Consider the following 17,124-nt stretch of genomic DNA (forward strand, 5'->3'; position numbering starts at 1 on the left):
GGTACTGAGACAGCAGGGACAGCCCACATCCACACTTACATGTGGGACCCTGCTCCCCATGCCTGAAATGAGCCCAGCTGACCCATCACCACCACCACCACCACACCACCCCCGCCTGAGTTCTCCAGGGCAAGCTTTGGTGTCAGAGGCGAGGGTTCCAGGCCTGGGAGAGATTAGAATCCTGGCTCAAGGCCGCAGCTTCCTTTCTTCCCACCCCCTCCTCCCAGAGCCCCAGGCTGGCTTCGAAGGGCTGCAGGCCGAGGAGTGTGGCATCCTGAACGGCTGTGAGAATGGCCGCTGTGTGCGCGTGCGGGAAGGCTACACCTGCGACTGCTTTGAGGGCTTCCAGCTGGACGCAGCTCACATGGCCTGTGTGGGTAAGCTGAGAGGGATGGAGCTATCCTCCTGGCCCACTGCCCACAGGGATGACTCAACTGAGGATGGCTAGGAAAGCCACTGCTGCCCCCTGGCGGGGCTTCCCCACAGCAGGTGAGAAAGCTGCAGAGACAGGTGGAATGTTAGGATGGGAAAGCCCTTTCTGAGGAAACTCTTCCCCAGAACCAATGTGAGGGCCAGACGGCATCCCTGGAGCTCGCTGCCCCCACTCTCTGTCCTGAATGGACTTGGTTTGGGGCAGTGACATTAGCCTCTGGCTGTCCCACCTAGGATTCCACTGCAGGACACAACCTAGGCTTAGTAGCCAGAAGAACAGGGGGTGCCCTCCAACTCTCTCCTCCTTCCCTCCTTCTTAGATGTGAATGAGTGTGACGACCTCAACGGGCCTGCTGCGCTCTGTGGCCATGGTCATTGTGAGAACACCGAGGGCTCCTACCGCTGCCACTGCTCCCCAGGTTATGTGGCTGAGGCAGGCCCCCCGCACTGTGCTGCCAAAGAGCAGCAGTGAGGGGTCCATGTGGGCAGTTGCCTGAAAATGGCCTCCAGCCGCACGTGGGGCACCCCCCAAAGGAAGCTTTCCCAGCTGGGAAGCCACTGTGATGACGACGTCAGGCCAGGGCCCAGCAGCTCAGCTCCCGGTCAGCCTCACCAGCTTTCATCTCTCCCAGCTTGGGCTCTGGCTGCGAGCTTCCATCACTGCCTCCCTGTTGCCATGTCTTGCTTGGCTCCACATCAGCTTCAGCCACTGTCCACGAGGCCCAATGTGCCACCTGTCCTGGTCTTGCCCTGGGATGTTTATCAGAGGATGAGCCTCACCAACTCCACGTTGTGCAAATGTGCAAGGACCTGAGACCTCATGTGGCAGATAGCCCTGTCCAGCCGTGATCCAGGTGCCACACTGATGGTCCCACAACTGGGACCAGGGCTGCACCTGCCAGGTGTTGATCTTGCAGACTTAATGGAACAAGAAAGGCATTGCCCAACTGCAATGCCCCCTCCCAACAACTATCACCATCACCCAGCCAGTATGGCTGGGACCCTGATCTTACCACATCTGCATCCTGTAGCTGGTCCTGTGTTGCACAGAGGGCCAGAAGAGCTCCTCACCTCAGAGAAGACAGATTGGTATCAGCTCATTGAGTCTAAGAGATAAGGACAAGCAAGAGCCTAAGGAAGCAGTATTAGAGAGGTAAGAAAAAGGAGATAAGGGATGGAGAGCCAGGGCTTTGTACGAGTCTAAAAAAGTTACTCAGTCACTTCAGGTCCACCCAGGAATAGCCCCTGTGCACCAGCAGCCAGGGCCAGTGCAGTGGTACGTAGCTTAGCCCTTTATTAAACACACACTGCTTCTCACAGGAAATACATCTTTTGGGCTCTCCTTCTGTGAACACGAGTTTGATGAGCCAATAATAAAAAGGTCTGTTTTCTAGAGTGACCTTGTTCAGAGGCATCCCTCTCTGTTTATGAGCAGAGAGCCTTCCCACTCAGACTAGCTGGAGCTCAGAACTGTGGTGGGATAGACGTGTACATCCGGCTTCTTCTGTTCCTGGTTTCTTTTCGTATTGGGCCACATTTCTTTGCCACGTTGGCTAAATGTCAGAGATGAGACTAGCCCCCCTGCCAGCCTTATGACAGCCTTTGATCCTCAACGGGCTCCCATGGCAAAACGTTGTTGGCTACTACACACTGGGAAGCTTTCCCAGCACTCCTCTGATGACTGGCAATGGAAATGGACAAGGCAAGGCCCACGTGACTGGGGACAAAGAGATGACTGCCACTCTTTCCTAATCTGCCCTGAACTGCCTGCTGCTCTGCCCGTCAGCCATCAGTCACTTACTGAATGTTTGTCATGTGCCTTGCATGGCGCTGGGTTCTTGTACAGAAATCTGTTGTTCCACACTCCCTCTTTATTCCCAGAGTACAGGTGTGGCAACCAAGACCCGGAATGCTTGAGTGATTTGCTCTAGGTCATTATATTTGTTGGAATGTTTCTGGCAGACAAAAATAAACGGCTCTTAAACACATTAACTACTATCTCATTCATAATAAAAAGACATGCAACTTGAAACCAACTGAGATCATCTTTTTAAATTGCGAGACTGGCAGAAATCAAAGCTGGTTGCCACTCCTGGCTGGCAGCACAAGGGAAATGGGCACCCTTGCAGCAGCTGAGGCGAGGAGAGACCACACGTAAGGAATGTGCCAGAACAAGGTCTTGCCAAAGCATAAAGGCACTCTCTGATTTAGTAATTCCTCTAGGAATCTGCACCTTCAGATACGTTCTTGTCAAGTGTGAAATAACATATGTAGGAGGTAACATTACAACATCAATTCTAAAAGATTAGAAACATTTCAATGCTACCAAACCTTAAGAGAAAAAGTAACTCTAAATGCCTGAATCTAACTAAAAATAGACCCTAGCAGAAAAGGAGGTTCAGTAACAGTGCGTAGCAAATGTCACTGCATACTGTCTCAAGAAAGCAGCAAGGGAAGTGGATAGCCATAATCTCTTCCTGGTCATTGTGTCTTATAACCCCTCATCCACAAAACTTCATACCCCAAACACCCTGCTGTTGCTGTCTTCTCAACCTTCATCTTCCTGCTGGTCCCTCCAGAAATAACACCCACCTTACACACACTGCCTCTTACTGCAAACACAGATAGTGCACCACGCTTGCTGCTGTGCAGTTTGTTTTTTCCACACTTTGTATTTATACCTAGTTCTATTTTAGTGCTGTCTATGGTTTCACTGCATGCATTCATAGTAATTTATTTCAACAGTCCCAAGTCAGCTCCTACGTTCTCCTATCTTCTGCTATTATATATATATATATAAGCTGTAATGAATATTCTTATGTATTTGTTATTTCATATTCTATCTATGGGATAAATAAATTCTTAGAAAGAATGATGGTTATGAGGAAGGATTGTAGGATGGATAGGTATGGACTGGGAAATTTCACTGCATCCGTTTTTGTGTGTGTGTTTTATCGTTTTTATTATGTTGTAACATGTATAATCTATTCAAAAAATAAAGTATTTTAAAAATACAGCTACTGGCCACAAACTGCTTAAATGCTTCCCTTCTTTATATATTTGTTTTACTGTAACTTGTAATTAAGACCAAATGATAAGTATTTTATAATTTCTTGAGGTAAACATCCACTCAGCAGCCATGTGGCGTTTTTTAAGAGATTTATTTATTTTTACTGGCCAGATATTCAGAAAGGAGAGACAGAGAGGAAGATCTTCCATTCAGTGATCTAATCCCCAAGTGGCTGCAACGGCCAGAGCTGAGCTGATCTGAAGCCAGGAGCCAAGAGCTTCCTCTGGGTCTCCCACACGCGTGCAGGGTCCCAAGGCTTTGGGCCGCCCTCAACTGCTTTCCCAGACCACAAGCACGGAGCTGGATGGAAGGGAAGCAGGGCCTCCAAGACATGAACTGGTGGCCATATGGGATCCCGGTGCATGCAAGATTACTAGTCTTCCTGATGAACCCCAGCAGAGGCAGCAGGCGAGGGCTCAAGTGTTGCAGTTCCCACCACCCACTTGAAGATCCAGACTGAGCTTCAGGTTCCAAGCTTCAGTCTGACCCAGTCTTAGCTGTTTGAGGAATGGGCCAGTGGGAGTCTTTCAAATAAATCATTAAAGGAGAATGTGGAAACGATGGTCTTACCCGCTTTCCTGTAGCCCTTGACCCTTTGTGCCTAATCAACTATGTAAAGATCATCAAAAAAACCTTTTTTTCCTTTCAAATAAAAAAAGATCATCAAAATAAAATAATAACGAAAAATCTTTATGGTTTAAAAGCTTTTCTTTTAGTGACCCTAAAATAGGGTTGTCAGGTAGTAAAAGCAAAAATACAGGATGTTGGGGCAGATATCATGGCAGAATGGGTTAAACCACAGTCTCCGAGATTCACACGCCATGAGTCCCAGCATCTCTGCTTCCAATCCAGCTTCCTGCCAATCATCCTGGGATGCAGCAGAAGCGGATGATGGCTCAAGAGCCTGGACCCCTGCCATTCGCGTGGGCTACAGGAATGGAATGTGGCATACCTGGTTTCGGTCTGACCCAGCCTTGGCTGTTCAAGACATTTAGGGAGCAAACCAGGAGACAGAATATCTCTCCCTGTTGCTCTCATGAAAATATTTTTTAAAAATATATAAGATATTCAGTTAAATTTGAATTTCAGAAAATCAATAAATAATTTCTAGCATATTTTATTAACCTACACTAAATTGTTCATCTGAAATTCAAATTTCCTGAGCATCCTGCATGTCATCCAGTAACCCTATCTAAAAACAGGTCCCTACATATTTATTATCTATTCCAACCAAGCGACTACTCACTACCATGTAAAAACCAGTCAGCCTATACCATAAGATAGGTGAATCAGCATATTTTAACAACTATTCAGTTGCTGAACCTTGACATGTTCTTTGAGTATACAGTGGGGAAGAGCTCTTCAAATAATTCAGCCAATAGAGGGAGGTCAGGCAGGTTCCCTGGGTGATGAGCTCTTCATTTCATGACTCCTAGTAGACAGTGAAGCGCATCTGTCCTATCACATGGGAAGCGCAGAAGGGGACTCATTTTGGAAGGAAGAGAACAGTCAAGCTGCCCAACTTACAACCCTAAGTCCAAAACACTAGTAGATGAGGACTTTCTTTCAAATGAGATTTTATGCAGGATTTTATGTACATATATATATATATACACAAACAGCTCGGAAAACGCAGAGAAATGATTTCCAATGGTGAAGGACTCTATTCGTTATCCTGTTCTCAACCAGTGACTAAATCTGCGGTCACTGTGGGTCTGTGTCAGGTAGCGAGGAGGGAGCCAACGAGTAAAGACTTCACATTCTGAAATAACGGTGGCAAAACACAATATCCGTGTGGGCTCCACTAAAGGAAATAAAAATTGGGAGCGGGACATGATTAGAAGGATCTACTACCAATCCCGGGTTCCTCATATTGACACTTGGGGGCAGAGGGGAGAAGGTGGTTAGAGCCACCCATATCCCACTCAGAGTTTCACGGAGAAGGACGACCCGCATGAACAGCCTTGCTGTGCCTGAGGGTTGTTCAACACTTGAAATGAGCTTCGGATCAGTTCCTGGCTGAAGTCCACCTGGGCGCCTTTCACGAAGGTCAAGCTCTCTGAGTCCACCACCACTCTGGCTCCGCCCTGTTCAAACACCCTGAAAAGCCAGCAGGGAGCGGTGAGGGGTTAATCCCTCACGACCTTCTCCACAAGAGATGCTGACATTCCTTCAGGCTAAAGAAATGTCAATGAAGAACAGGGAGAAATGGTGAATTCTATTTAAGCCTTGGAATCCCGGAGCCCAGCCTGACCCTCTACTAACCTAGAAAACTAGGAAAGTCAATCGTCCCCTTAGAAATTAACTATATTGGATCAAATTAAACCCTCAAAATACACTGGACACGCTCAAGTGCCCCGCTCCCCTCCATCCGGCTCCGGCCCCCGGGCTGTCTCCTTGCCTGTCATCGGGATTGATTACAGTGTCCAGCGAAAACTTGTATTGGAATCCGGAGCATCCACCTCCCTCCACCTCCAATCGGAGGAACTCTGACCCTTCCGTGATCTCCAGAAGCCTCTGAAAAGCAGGGAGGAGGGAAATCCAGGAGGCCGGCCCGTGGAGGAAGGATGGGTGAAAGGAGGTTCCCCGGAGCTTGCGAGCCACCTCGTACCTGGACGCAGCTGTCGGTGAGGTGGATCTGCCCTTCGCCAGCCTCGGCGCCCGAGGACGACGCTACCCGACGCGCCTCAAGTCCCGGAGAGGCCGCGAGAAGCCTGCGGCGCAAGGCAAACAGAGTCTGGGAACAGAAGGACACCTGACGACTCCCGTACGGAGTCGACCGGCGACCTCCGCCTGCACAGCCTCACGCCACACCCTGACCATCCCACTTTCCCTCAATTGCCCTTCCGCAGTCTTAGTACCTGTCCCTCGGCCAGCGGGCGACAGTTCTCAGCGTCCAGGCAGTTAGGGACAACCCCCGGGCGGCCGCCATCTTACCCCCCCAAAGTCCGCCCCTCGCGCCGTCCTTATCCCCGCCTCCCCCCGGGTCTCGGAGGCGGGAGCTTTCCTGAAACCCCGCCCTCCAGGCGTGCCTATTGGGTCGTGAAAGAGAAGAAGGGATTGGATTGGCTTAGAGATATTCCCGGTTGCGAAAGCGGGGACGCTCCAAGACCGACGGGGCGGAGCACTGAGGGGAGGAGATGGAGCAAGGCGGAGCGGGGCAGGGCGGAGCGGGGCAGGGCGGAGCTGGCCTCTAGCAGCCGGTCGGGTGGGCGGGACAGCGAGGGCCTGGCACCCAACGAGCGGGGCCTGGCTCCCGGGACCCAAGCGCGGGCGGGCCTCGGCCGTCGTCGCTAATGACCAGTCGCCTGACAGGGCTCCTCCCCCCGGTCCGCCCCGTCAGGTTTATCTTGTGACCGCGGCGACCACTGCTTACTTCCTCGAGCCTGGAATCACAGGATCCACGATGGGTTTCCTGTCGGCTGCGTTCTTGCTCCTGGTGCTCGGTGCCGCGGTCCAGGCCGAGCCGGTGCGGTTCAAGGACTGCGGTGAGTCCCGGCCCGACCCGAGGGCCCTGTCCCCTCGCCGGAAGGCTGTCCCCTCGCTGACCAGTCAGGCTGCATTAGGTTGGGTTCCTTGCACGGCTAGCCCGAGCCTCGGACTAGGGTGGAGTTTGGGGTTTAGGGGTAGAAAGACCGCGCTGGGTTCGCGGAAACCTGGCGACCCACAACTCTGCTTTCCTTGGAATGCGTGCTTTGCGGTCCCTGGGCGCTCCCGGAGGTGGCTGTTTCACTGAAGTTTCCTCAAGTTTGTAGGGTTATAATCGCGGAAGGGGAGAGGGGGGGAAGGGTGTAGGGCTTTCTCGCGCTCCCTTTTGGGGACCACTCGCGAGTCGCATCCCCTTTCCTGAGATTTATTTCTGTACCGTACGGCGTCCTCAGACTTAAAGAATCTTGGGATTCTTCCTCGTGGTTTTCTTTTTTTTTTTTTTTTTTTAACTTTTCTTTGCTGCAAGATGTGTCGCATTTCCAGTCCCAGACTGCGACACATAACTCGCTCCGGGCTCTGTGGTTGGATTCTTCCTTGGGAAATGCAAAGGGAATGGGATGGGCAGATTCTGAGCGACTTCCTTGTGGAGGGGCAGTGATGAATGGCAGGCATGGGACACTGATTCTATAAAACCGTGGGAGCAGAAAGGAAGCCTGGAGCGCACCTAGACTTCTTGAGGTACTGCCTAACACCTACATCCTGCAGAAAGACAACCAGATGTTTGGGACTTTATAGCCAGTGCCCAGGTAGCAGTGACTGGGAAAGATTTACAAAATTTTTCATGGGAGACACTTAAGAACCTAGATGTTTTCTGCTTTTATGATTCTGCCTTAATTGCTTGGCTGGGGGCTATGTGAATTCCAGGCCTGATAGTCTACGTGACACCCGGCAGGACACCTGGCAGGTCAGGACACCTGGCAGGTCACGTAGGCAGACCACTCCTCAAGAAGGAGGTACCTGGTGTTTGATAAGATCCACCGCCCAAAGCTCATCTAGCTCATCGATTTGTACCTTTTGAAAGTTGCTTGCCTCAAACCCACCAATAGAAGCCTGCTAAATCATGACTGTATAATTGATAGCCTAAAATGCATAAGAACACTGGGCTGTTCAACCAACCGGGGGCTCGCTCCCTCTCCTCTCCTTCTGTTTTGCCCTCCCTGCGGATCCTGCAGCAACCACAGCTGCAATGGCCCCTCCCCCGCCCAGCTCTGTGGCTGGGAGACCTAGGTTAACCTGAGTAAACCACCTTTATTTCTTAGCACCGACTTCAGACTTGATGATTTTTCTGGGGATTTCAAAATCTGGCACAACAACACATTATGAAAGAACTTGTGCGTGTTTGTCAAAAATATGTGCCCCAGAACAAAACTATCTTTTAATTCCCCCTTTTCCATGGAAGTTTTGGAGTATAGTCGTCCACATTGAAAAAGGAAGTGAGTGAGTATATATATACTCTTTCCACTGAGTCTTCAAAATTTGTGTTGAGACTTAAGTGACATTCGGAGGCAGGACAGATTCGAGAGTGAAGACCCCAAGGCTGTGAAGGCTCCGGAGCTGGGAGACTGGCGCTTAAGAAATGCTGTTTTCACCTCCTGTTGAGGGCTCTCCCTCATGAATTCATACACTAGTGGTCAACATGTGGATGGAAAGACTGTATTACTTTACTAACTCATTTGGTCCTTACAGTCTGTCTTACAGATTGGCAACCAGGCACCTGGCTTGCTTGCTACCCAAAGTCTCACAGCGAAGTTAGTGATAGGAAGCTGGTAGGGCTTTGTGAGTCACTTGAGGTTCCAGTGGTGACATTCATGAAATAAAGCAAATCCAGAGATTGTCAGAGTCCCCTGAAAAGGTGAGGTGCACAGCTCTGGAAAGAGGTTCTGAAAGGAACAAAGAGCATCAGCTACAGATTTTCAATTTACTTTTGGATTGGGAAATAGAAGGTAGCAACATTCTGCAGCCACATCAAAAGACTGCTGTGCTCTACACCCACCTTCCTCTGCTGTGAGATTTCCTCAAGTGGGTGATATGGGGCTGGCAGCCTTCAGTTGTGCAATCTTTGAGGGTACAGCTAAGGAGTTTTGTTCTATTGACATCCGAGGTCCAAGAACAATTTGTCAGCAGAAAAAAAAAAAGGCAGCCTGACACAGCTATGAGTACCACCCTTTACTTAGTTCCTAACTAAGTGTCATGTGACTCATGCTCAAAAAGGAGCTTGTAGGAACTGGACAATCTGAGAGCCTCCCACGACAATGCTGATTTCTGACATGCTGTTGTTTCCAGTTCAGGGGATATGTATGTGTCCGCAGATGATGGGATAGGGAACAGCTGTGTGTGCTTATGAGAGAGAAGTCGGACTGGATAGTAGGCAGTTACGGTATTCTGGCGCCCCCCCCCCCTTCCACCCCAGTCATCATTTTTTTTCCTCAAATATAACTTCACCAGAATACGCTTCCCCAAGGGACAAGGGTGACATTAATATACCAATTCCCCACCTAAAGTGTCAGCTTCTCTGGACATTACCAAAGGGGTAGTTTTGCCGGTGACACCTTTCTGGGCCTTTTGTCCCAGGGCAAGGTACCATGAAAGCAGGAATTCTCTTTTGTTTATGGACAAACATCTTTGAGGTGAGCCTTTAAAAGATGGAGGGTATTTCCTCCTCCTGCTACTATGGCAGGAGGTACAGGTCCTTCCTGTCTCAACGCCCCCTCCTGTCACTAAGACAGGAGTTCCTTTCCTCAGCTTTTCTAATAAATCTTGCTTTAAAACTCAATTCTTTTTTCATGAAAATTCTTTCCTGCAAGACAAGAATTGAGGCTGCTTCCGTACTTAGAGTCGAAAACCCTACAAGCACTTAGAATGTGTGCAGCCTGAGAACTTTGCAATGGTGGCAACCCCAAGGCTGACATGCCTGGATTCAGGGACCCCAAGGCTGACATGCCTGCAGCCTGTTTCATCTCAAGGTTGCAAAATGGAGGGGTGGTGCCTGCTTGGAATATCTAAAGCTCTGCAGAGTACCCAGATTGGAGTCCTGGCTCTCTCTTTCCAGCCCAGCCTCCTGCCAAAGGGCACCCCAGAAGGACAACAAGGGGCAGCTCAGGATCTTGGGTCCTGGCTCCCCATGTGGTGATGTGGGTTGAATTCTTGGCATCTGGATTTGACCTGACTCATTTTGATCACTCTCCTCCCCACCACTGCCTCTTCCTCCCCGCCCCCCAGCCCCTTTCAAATAAGGGAACAGGAGCCTTAAGCTTGAGCCACTTTAAAATCCTGAGTTAGCGTGGAAGCATCTCCCTGATGATGCAGCCGTCTCCCACTCGCCCTGCCCTGGTCATAAAGCAGGGCTCTTGGCTGAGCTTTGTAATTTATTCCATTCTCCTTTATCAAATATGAACCAACTGTGGCTCTTTCTAGAAGTACAAATTCACAAATGGCTAGAGAATGTATAGGGCTGTCCCTGGGGGCTTTATTCCTCCTGTTAGGTGATTCCTGAATTCAACAGAGCTGGTGAGTCCCACAGCAAATTGTGAAACCAGTGTCTAGAAACAGCACTAGAGGCCCATTGAGTCCTGCTTCTGGCTTTTCCTAGGACCTTGCTAATGTCCAACCCTTATTTTTCAAACATGTGTGATATTGGGAAGCGATTATTCCCAGCAGGGATGGAGACCTTGACCAAGTAAGGGCTTGAAAGAAACTTAGACTTACGGAGCAGGATTGCTGTTTAATGCAGAATATTGTGTGACTCATAGATTTCTTCCCACCAAAACAAACAAACAAACAAAAAACCATGACTGAAAACAGCACAGGAGTGCCGTGGGCACATTGTGGATCTCACTGTAGAGGTCACAGGCTAGGCCCCTCTTACACGTCATTCCCAGTTTGGAGATGGCAGATCATTCCTCCGAAATTCTATGGTCTACTTAGCTGAAAGCCAGCAGAATCAGCCCAAACTCAGAAGCCTAGCCTGACTGTCCTGTTTGGCTTATGGCTTTAATGGTACTGTTCATTTCTCTAGAAATCTAGGTTTGGGTGAAAGAATGAAGTGACACCGAGGATTTACCAGGAGTTTGCGGAAAGGATGTAACATTTGGTCATATGATATTTCATTGCTGGCAACACAGAGGGTATTGACAGGGATGCGGAATTAGCCTCTCAGAGAACAGTAGTGAGGGGCCACCCTATGAGGGTGCATCAACATACTTGAAAAGGCTTTTTGTAGTTGAATTTGACATTTCATCCACATGCCTCAAAGAGTAGACAACCAGGAATCCGTGGTGGAGGTCTTCTTCCGTCTATCACCACAGCTACAAAATTGAAACTTCACTCAAGGTCTGAGTCAAGTTGACCCAGAAAGTCCCAAGCTACCCTCTGCCGGCCATGTGGCCTTGGGCATGTTGCGATCCTCTTTATACACTTCTGTTTTGTATACTTTCAAGTAATGTCGGGGGGAACTTGATGTGGTAAGCCTCTTTGGCCTTGGGTTTCCCCCATTCTTGCTGCCCAAGATACAGTGTCCCCAGAATCTAAGAATAAATGACTCAGGAACTCCACAAAGGGTCTGTCTGTTCTGAAAACCAGTAAACTTCAACAGGCAGTAACAGGTACCCTGGCATAGTAGTCCTTGCTGTTGTAGAACCTGAGGTAGAAAGTTGATGTGACTCTCTCCCCAGAAGTCAGGTTCTGGTGTTGCTGTTTTCTCGGATAAGCTGAATCAGATTTTCCTGTGTATCTCCGTGCCAGGAAATGAAAGTGGAAATAAGAGTATTTTAATTAGAAAGAAGGAAGCAAACATCTTTAAAGTTTAGATCTGAAGTGTAACTCCTTACTTACTGTTAAGAATACAAGATACAGAGGCCAGCACGATGGCATAGTGGGCTGATCCTCCACCTATGACACTGGCATCCCATATAGGTGCCAATTGGGATCCTGGCTGCTCCACTTCTCATACAGCTCCCTGCTGGTGACCTGGGAGGGTAGCAGAGGATGGCTCAAATCCTTGAGCCCCTGCAGCAACCACATGGGAGACCCAGAAAGAAGCTCCAGGCTCTCAGATTCAGATTGGATCAGCTCCAGCTGTTGCAGCTATTTGGGGAGTGAACCAACAGATGGAAAACCTCTCTCCCTCCCTGTCTTTCCTCTTCTCTGTAAATCTGCTTTTCAAATAAAACTAAAATAAATCTTAGAGAGAGAGGTACAAGGTACAGGTCCAGGAATACCTGGCATTTCTTTGGTTGTAGTGTAGTCCACTTATATAATCTTGTGGCCATGGCTTCTGGATTTTTGGTTTGATAAATATTCACTGTGTCTTGGTCAGAACACCAGCTAGTTCCCTTTCCCTCTGGTTGACAAGCTGTGATTTCAGGAGGAAGAGGGATCAGGGTTCTGACTTTCAATTCCATATTGTCATAAAGATTCCATCCACTGGTCTGACCACTAGGATAGCAGATTGCCTTTCCACGAGGGAAGGAGAATCCTCCACAGCTTACTTTCCTTCCAGTTCCAATTTGTTGTTCTTTATCTGCAGGTTCTGAAGTTGGGGTGATTAAGGAAGTGAATGTGAGCCCGTGCCATGTCCAGCCCTGCGAACTGCAAAAAGGCCAGTCCTATAGTGTCAATGTCACCTTCTCCAGCAGTGAGTACAGACAGCTCCTGTTAAAGTTGGGCTAAGAGGGGTAGCATAGATCTCACAGATCCCAACGAGCCCTAGAATGGGGAAAAAGGTTGGGGACTGGCCTCCTGGCCTCCGTGACCTGCCTCCCGCCTTGTGCAGAGCTGTGGTTCCTTGGGCCACTGGCCGCTTCTCTTGCACTGGGTACAGAGGCCCATTCCCCAGAGTCCATGCCTGCCAGACCCCCTGTAAACAAGTGGGGCAGTGACTGCCTTCCCAGGTTAGAGAAAACGGTTTGAGATTTCCTTGTACTATTATAGCACTTGTTGCACAGCAGGCTCTGTGGGAAGGTCAGCTCTGCGTGGCTGTAGATGTGGGAGACCTTGCGCAGACAACAGGGCTGTCCACTCTAGAACTCCTTCAGCTAAAAGTAAGGGTGTGGCTGATACTTAGCCATCTCTCTAAAGTCTGGGGAGCCCACTGAATGCTCAGAACCTCCAAATCCTGAGCTTTCTTCTTCACTTGAAGAAATGCTACTAGAAATTGTTGCTTTCTTTTGCTACATGTGTTACCTTCAGATTCCCAAACAGGAAATTTTGATTTCTACACAAGGCATCGGTTTTGGATCTTGTCCTCCTATGGAGCTAGACTATACAGGGATCAAAAACAAAAATAAAAACTTTCAAGTTCCAGGGCTCAGCGCAGTGGCCTAGTGGTTAAAGTCCTCGCCTTGCATGTGCTGGGATCCCATATGGGTGCTGGTTCTAATCCTGGCAGCCCTGCTTCCTATACAGCTCACTGCTTGTGGCCTAGGAAAGCAGTCAAAGACAGCCCAAAGCCTTGGGACCCTACACCCACGTGGGAGACCAAGAGCAGGCTCAGGGCTCCTAGCTTCAGATCGGCTTAGCTCCGGCTGTTGCAGTCATTTGGGGAGTGAATCATTGGAGGGAAGATCTTCTTCTCTGTTTATCCTCCTCTCTGTATATCTGATTTTTCAATAAAAATGAGTAAATCTTAAAAAAAAAAATCCAAGTTCCTGTCTTTTTGTGTTTATAAACCTAAAGTGAGCTCTAAAGTACTAGTTCCCTGGGTTCTTTGCTGGACCCTTTATTGCTCCAACCCCACGAAATACCTTCAAAACCAAAGTCATCCCCAACTCGCACAGAAAGAAAGACACAGAGCCAACAGTTGGGATTCCCAGATACCTGGCAGCTCCTAACTCGGGTCATACTAATGTTGTGCATACTTTACTCCTCCTGCCCTTGTTGGGGTGTGAAGATGAAGTTTTTCATGAAACATATCTCCTTCTAATCTTCCCCAGTCCCCAAAGAGCTACCCACCGCCTTCACTGTTGTCACAGACCACAGCATTTTAGACACACCAGAAACTTTGTTAGAGTCTGGTGTGACCAGAAAGTCGGAAGTTCACTGCCAAGAATCAGGTGCCTTCTTGGCTGAGGTTATCTGTCCAAGTAGCCGTGATGTTCCTGAGAGGCAGTGAACAGCAAAAAAAAACAGCTCCTACTGATTGCTCCTTTTTGCATAATTCAGTAATTGATCATGAATTGCAGAGAACACCTGTTCTATGCAAGGTACTAACCCCAACAACAAAAGGAAACATAGACTCTGGGAACCAAATGTTGAGTTCTGTGGTTTGGTATGGTGGCAATGTTGTTGCTTAAGAACATGTCTGAACCTTTTGACTTAGAATTTGGAAGCAGCCTCCCCACCGTCTTGTTGTCTTTTTTTTTTTTTTTTTTTTTTTTTTTTTTTTTTTTTTTCCTTTTAGATATCCAGTCTAAAAACAGCACAGCTTATGTGCATGGCATTTTGTTCGGGGTTCCGGTTCCTTTTCCCATCCCTGAGCCTGACGGTTGTAAGAGTGGAATCAGCTGCCCCATTCAAAAAGGCCGGACCTATAGCTACTTGAACAAACTCCCGGTGAAGAATGAGTACCCTTCGGTGAGTGACGCTGTATTTGAGGTCACTGGAGGTCTTGGGGCTGGACTGGCAGTCTGAGGGGCAAGGGACAGGACATAAAGCCTTGTGATCAGGGGCACCTCCTGACTATGATGAAGTGGAAGCTGAGGAGTAAGAAATAGGCTAGGGTGCCAGGAGTCCTGAGGTGGGGAGGGTGTCTTCCTCTGTTCCTTCAGGTAACCTAATGATGGCATTTTCACATGCATTGTGTCCCTGGAGCCTCATGACTGCCCTTTGGGAAGGTGTTAGCCTTTCCATTTTACGGATGAGGAAATTTGATCCTCTAATGTCATGCGATACAGAGTCCACTCCATTAAGAAATATGACATCCAGGGTTTCGAGCTGGATCCTGTGCCTCCAAAACCTGTGCAGGGTTAAAAGATGTGGCTCAGGTACCAAAATAGCTGAAGAAGCAGCGTGTCTCAGCATTATCTTCAGAAGATGGCTGCCCCACTTAACCTCACATTGGGAGAGCAGGGGTCTGCTGGCTGTAACAGAGGTGGCTTTTTTTTTTTAAACTCTTTTTTTTCTCCCCTTGGCCCCCAACAACCTCCACCTTCACCTCTGACCCACCACAACCACTTGTCCTGCCTCTTTTTCTGCCAAGCTCTAAAGGTAGAGATTTTGATGAGAATAGTGAAGCAAAGGGGTTAGTTGTTGTTGTTTTCCCATGCATTTCTTAGTAGGAAACCAATTAGAGCCTAAAGACATTCTGGTCATTTATTTTCTGGAAAAGACAGTCACTAAAGGACATTCTAAAAAGATTCAAATATAAGGACTCCAGGCTTAAGGAATGTTGGAGATAAAGATAGGTTTGTAGCTTTATTAGCGAAGTATCCATATGAACATGGGCATTTCTGGACAGCACAGTGTTGAGCCGGGGCATTCAATGTATGATAGCTTTTACCCGTTAAGTGGAGTGCATTTGATTTGAAAACCAGCTCAAGCTAAGTCTAAGCACTTGGTAAAGCTGTAGATAATGTATGGGTGGAGATCAAGTTCCAGTTTCACATTTCCCTATTCTTGTTCTCTTTCTCCAGATAAAACTGGTGGTGAAGTGGGAACTTAAGGATGAGAAGCAGAAAAGTCTCTTCTGCTGGGAAATCCCAATTGAAATCGCAGCCTAGAGCCCTCCGAGGCCAGCCTGCCTGTGTGAGGGCTAGCGGCAGGGTGGAGGAAGGGAGGTGGTGGCCAAGACTTCAGACCTGAGACTTGTTCCCCGCCCAGAATGAAATGAGTGTCAAGGCGCTGTTTGCTGCCCCTCAGCCTCCGGCAGCACCTTGGACCCGATTTCCTGAGAGCCCAGAACTGTTGCCTTACGAAAGCTAGCAGAACAGCAGGGATCAAGTCGCCCGTCTCCGAGGGCCCAACCAGGCCATACCTGAAGGAGGTAGCCTGGGGGCCTTCAGGCACCATGTCCTGTTGGTCCTCACCGTGGAGGCTGGCTTCCAGACCACCACTACCCCCCACCCCACCAGCTGCAACCTGACCCCCGAAGGTTCCTCTTCTCTAAGTGCCTCTCTGGATCCAGTGCATCCGCCACCGTGTCCTCTGGCGAGACTCCAATGCTCCCACGACAGTGACCTCTGCTGGGACCTGGTGACCTGCCGGAGAGGAGCCTCCTAGGCTGAGTCGGCTCCGGATGCCTGCTTTTCTGTGGTGGTGTCCTCTCTTCTGTCTTAGGAGGTTTTCATTAAAGGCAGCAGTTGATTCACACATGCTTGATTTGTCTTTTTTTTTTTTTTTTAAAGAACATTAACTAGTAGCTTCTCTGCACCTGGGAATGTAGCTTTGAATAAATAATATCCTGTTGGTGTTGTCTTCTTTGTTTGGGCTGGGGCCACCTACTTCTTTCTGACAGAGTATGTTTCCTTAGGCCTGCGAGTGACCAGCACCCAGTTCCATGGTCCCAACATTCTCCCTGAAGAGCTGACTCAGAAACTACCTTTCACTCTTTATTTTTTCCCAGTTGGACCTATCCATCTTACACAGAATGGCCTTGGGCTTCTTTATTTTACACCATCACATACCACCAAACACAGCTGAAAGAGACCGTGGAAATATTCATCACCTACTTGAATACTGAAATACCTAAAAGGGCAAGGGGACAGGTAATGGACTAACGAGTCTGGAGTTACAGATTGAGATAGCACATAGTGATCTTCCGGGAGCCCTCTGCCTGGGTAGGGGAAGCCTAGACACTTAAAGATGGAGGGGCAGGTGTTCAGCAGTTAAGACGCCCATGTCCCACATTGGAATACCTGGGTACAGTAGCTGCTTCTGACTCCTGCCACCTGCTGCCTACTAATTGCAGCTCCTGGAAGGCAGTAATGAGGGCTCAAGGAGCTGGGTTTGTGCCACCAATGAGAAACCAGCCCTCTGCCTCAGCCTAGGCCCAGGCATTGGGAGAGTTGAAGCATCCTAGGGGAGCACTCCCAAATTATTTGTTTTAAAGAAGATAGTGCTGGATATGGGTGTTTCAAGAGGCTTCGTGAAAGGGCCTTAATGCAGCAAAATCATCCCAACACCACAGCATGTGCCAAGGC

At 48.8% G+C, this 17,124-nt stretch overlaps 3 protein-coding genes across 3 annotated transcripts in view; 2 read left to right on the top strand and 1 right to left on the bottom strand.

The window, feature by feature from the left end:
* LTBP2 (latent transforming growth factor beta binding protein 2) overlaps positions 1-1,027 on the top strand; it is a 76,883-nt gene extending 75,856 nt beyond the window's left edge. The window contains exons 35-36 of the mRNA XM_040975288.1: positions 228-377; positions 753-1,027. Coding sequence (XP_040831222.1) covers positions 228-377; positions 753-904 — 302 coding nt within the window. The 3' untranslated portion in view covers positions 905-1,027. The remainder of the gene's footprint in view (positions 1-227; positions 378-752) is intronic.
* Positions 1,028-4,860: 3,833 nt separating this feature from the next.
* ISCA2 (iron-sulfur cluster assembly 2) lies at positions 4,861-6,446 on the bottom strand. The gene is made up of 4 exons (XM_040975598.1): positions 6,364-6,446; positions 6,114-6,216; positions 5,904-6,019; positions 4,861-5,602 (listed from the first exon to the last, which is right to left on the bottom strand). Exons 1-4 carry the CDS (start codon positions 6,432-6,434, stop codon positions 5,428-5,430), a joined length of 465 nt encoding a protein of 154 aa, XP_040831532.1. The 5' UTR covers positions 6,435-6,446; the 3' UTR covers positions 4,861-5,427.
* Positions 6,447-6,754: 308 nt separating this feature from the next.
* On the top strand, positions 6,755-16,383 carry NPC2 (NPC intracellular cholesterol transporter 2). The gene is made up of 4 exons (XM_040975290.1): positions 6,755-6,990; positions 12,516-12,623; positions 14,388-14,560; positions 15,619-16,383. Exons 1-4 carry the CDS (start codon positions 6,909-6,911, stop codon positions 15,703-15,705), a joined length of 450 nt encoding a protein of 149 aa, XP_040831224.1. The 5' UTR covers positions 6,755-6,908; the 3' UTR covers positions 15,706-16,383.
* The last annotated feature ends 741 nt before the right edge of the window (positions 16,384-17,124 follow it).

Source organism: Ochotona curzoniae, unplaced genomic scaffold (assembly GCF_017591425.1).
Source record: "Ochotona curzoniae isolate NIBS_2020 unplaced genomic scaffold, NIBS_Ocur_1.0 contig_2688, whole genome shotgun sequence".
In the NCBI taxonomy this organism is placed as follows: Eukaryota; Metazoa; Chordata; class Mammalia; order Lagomorpha; family Ochotonidae; genus Ochotona; species Ochotona curzoniae.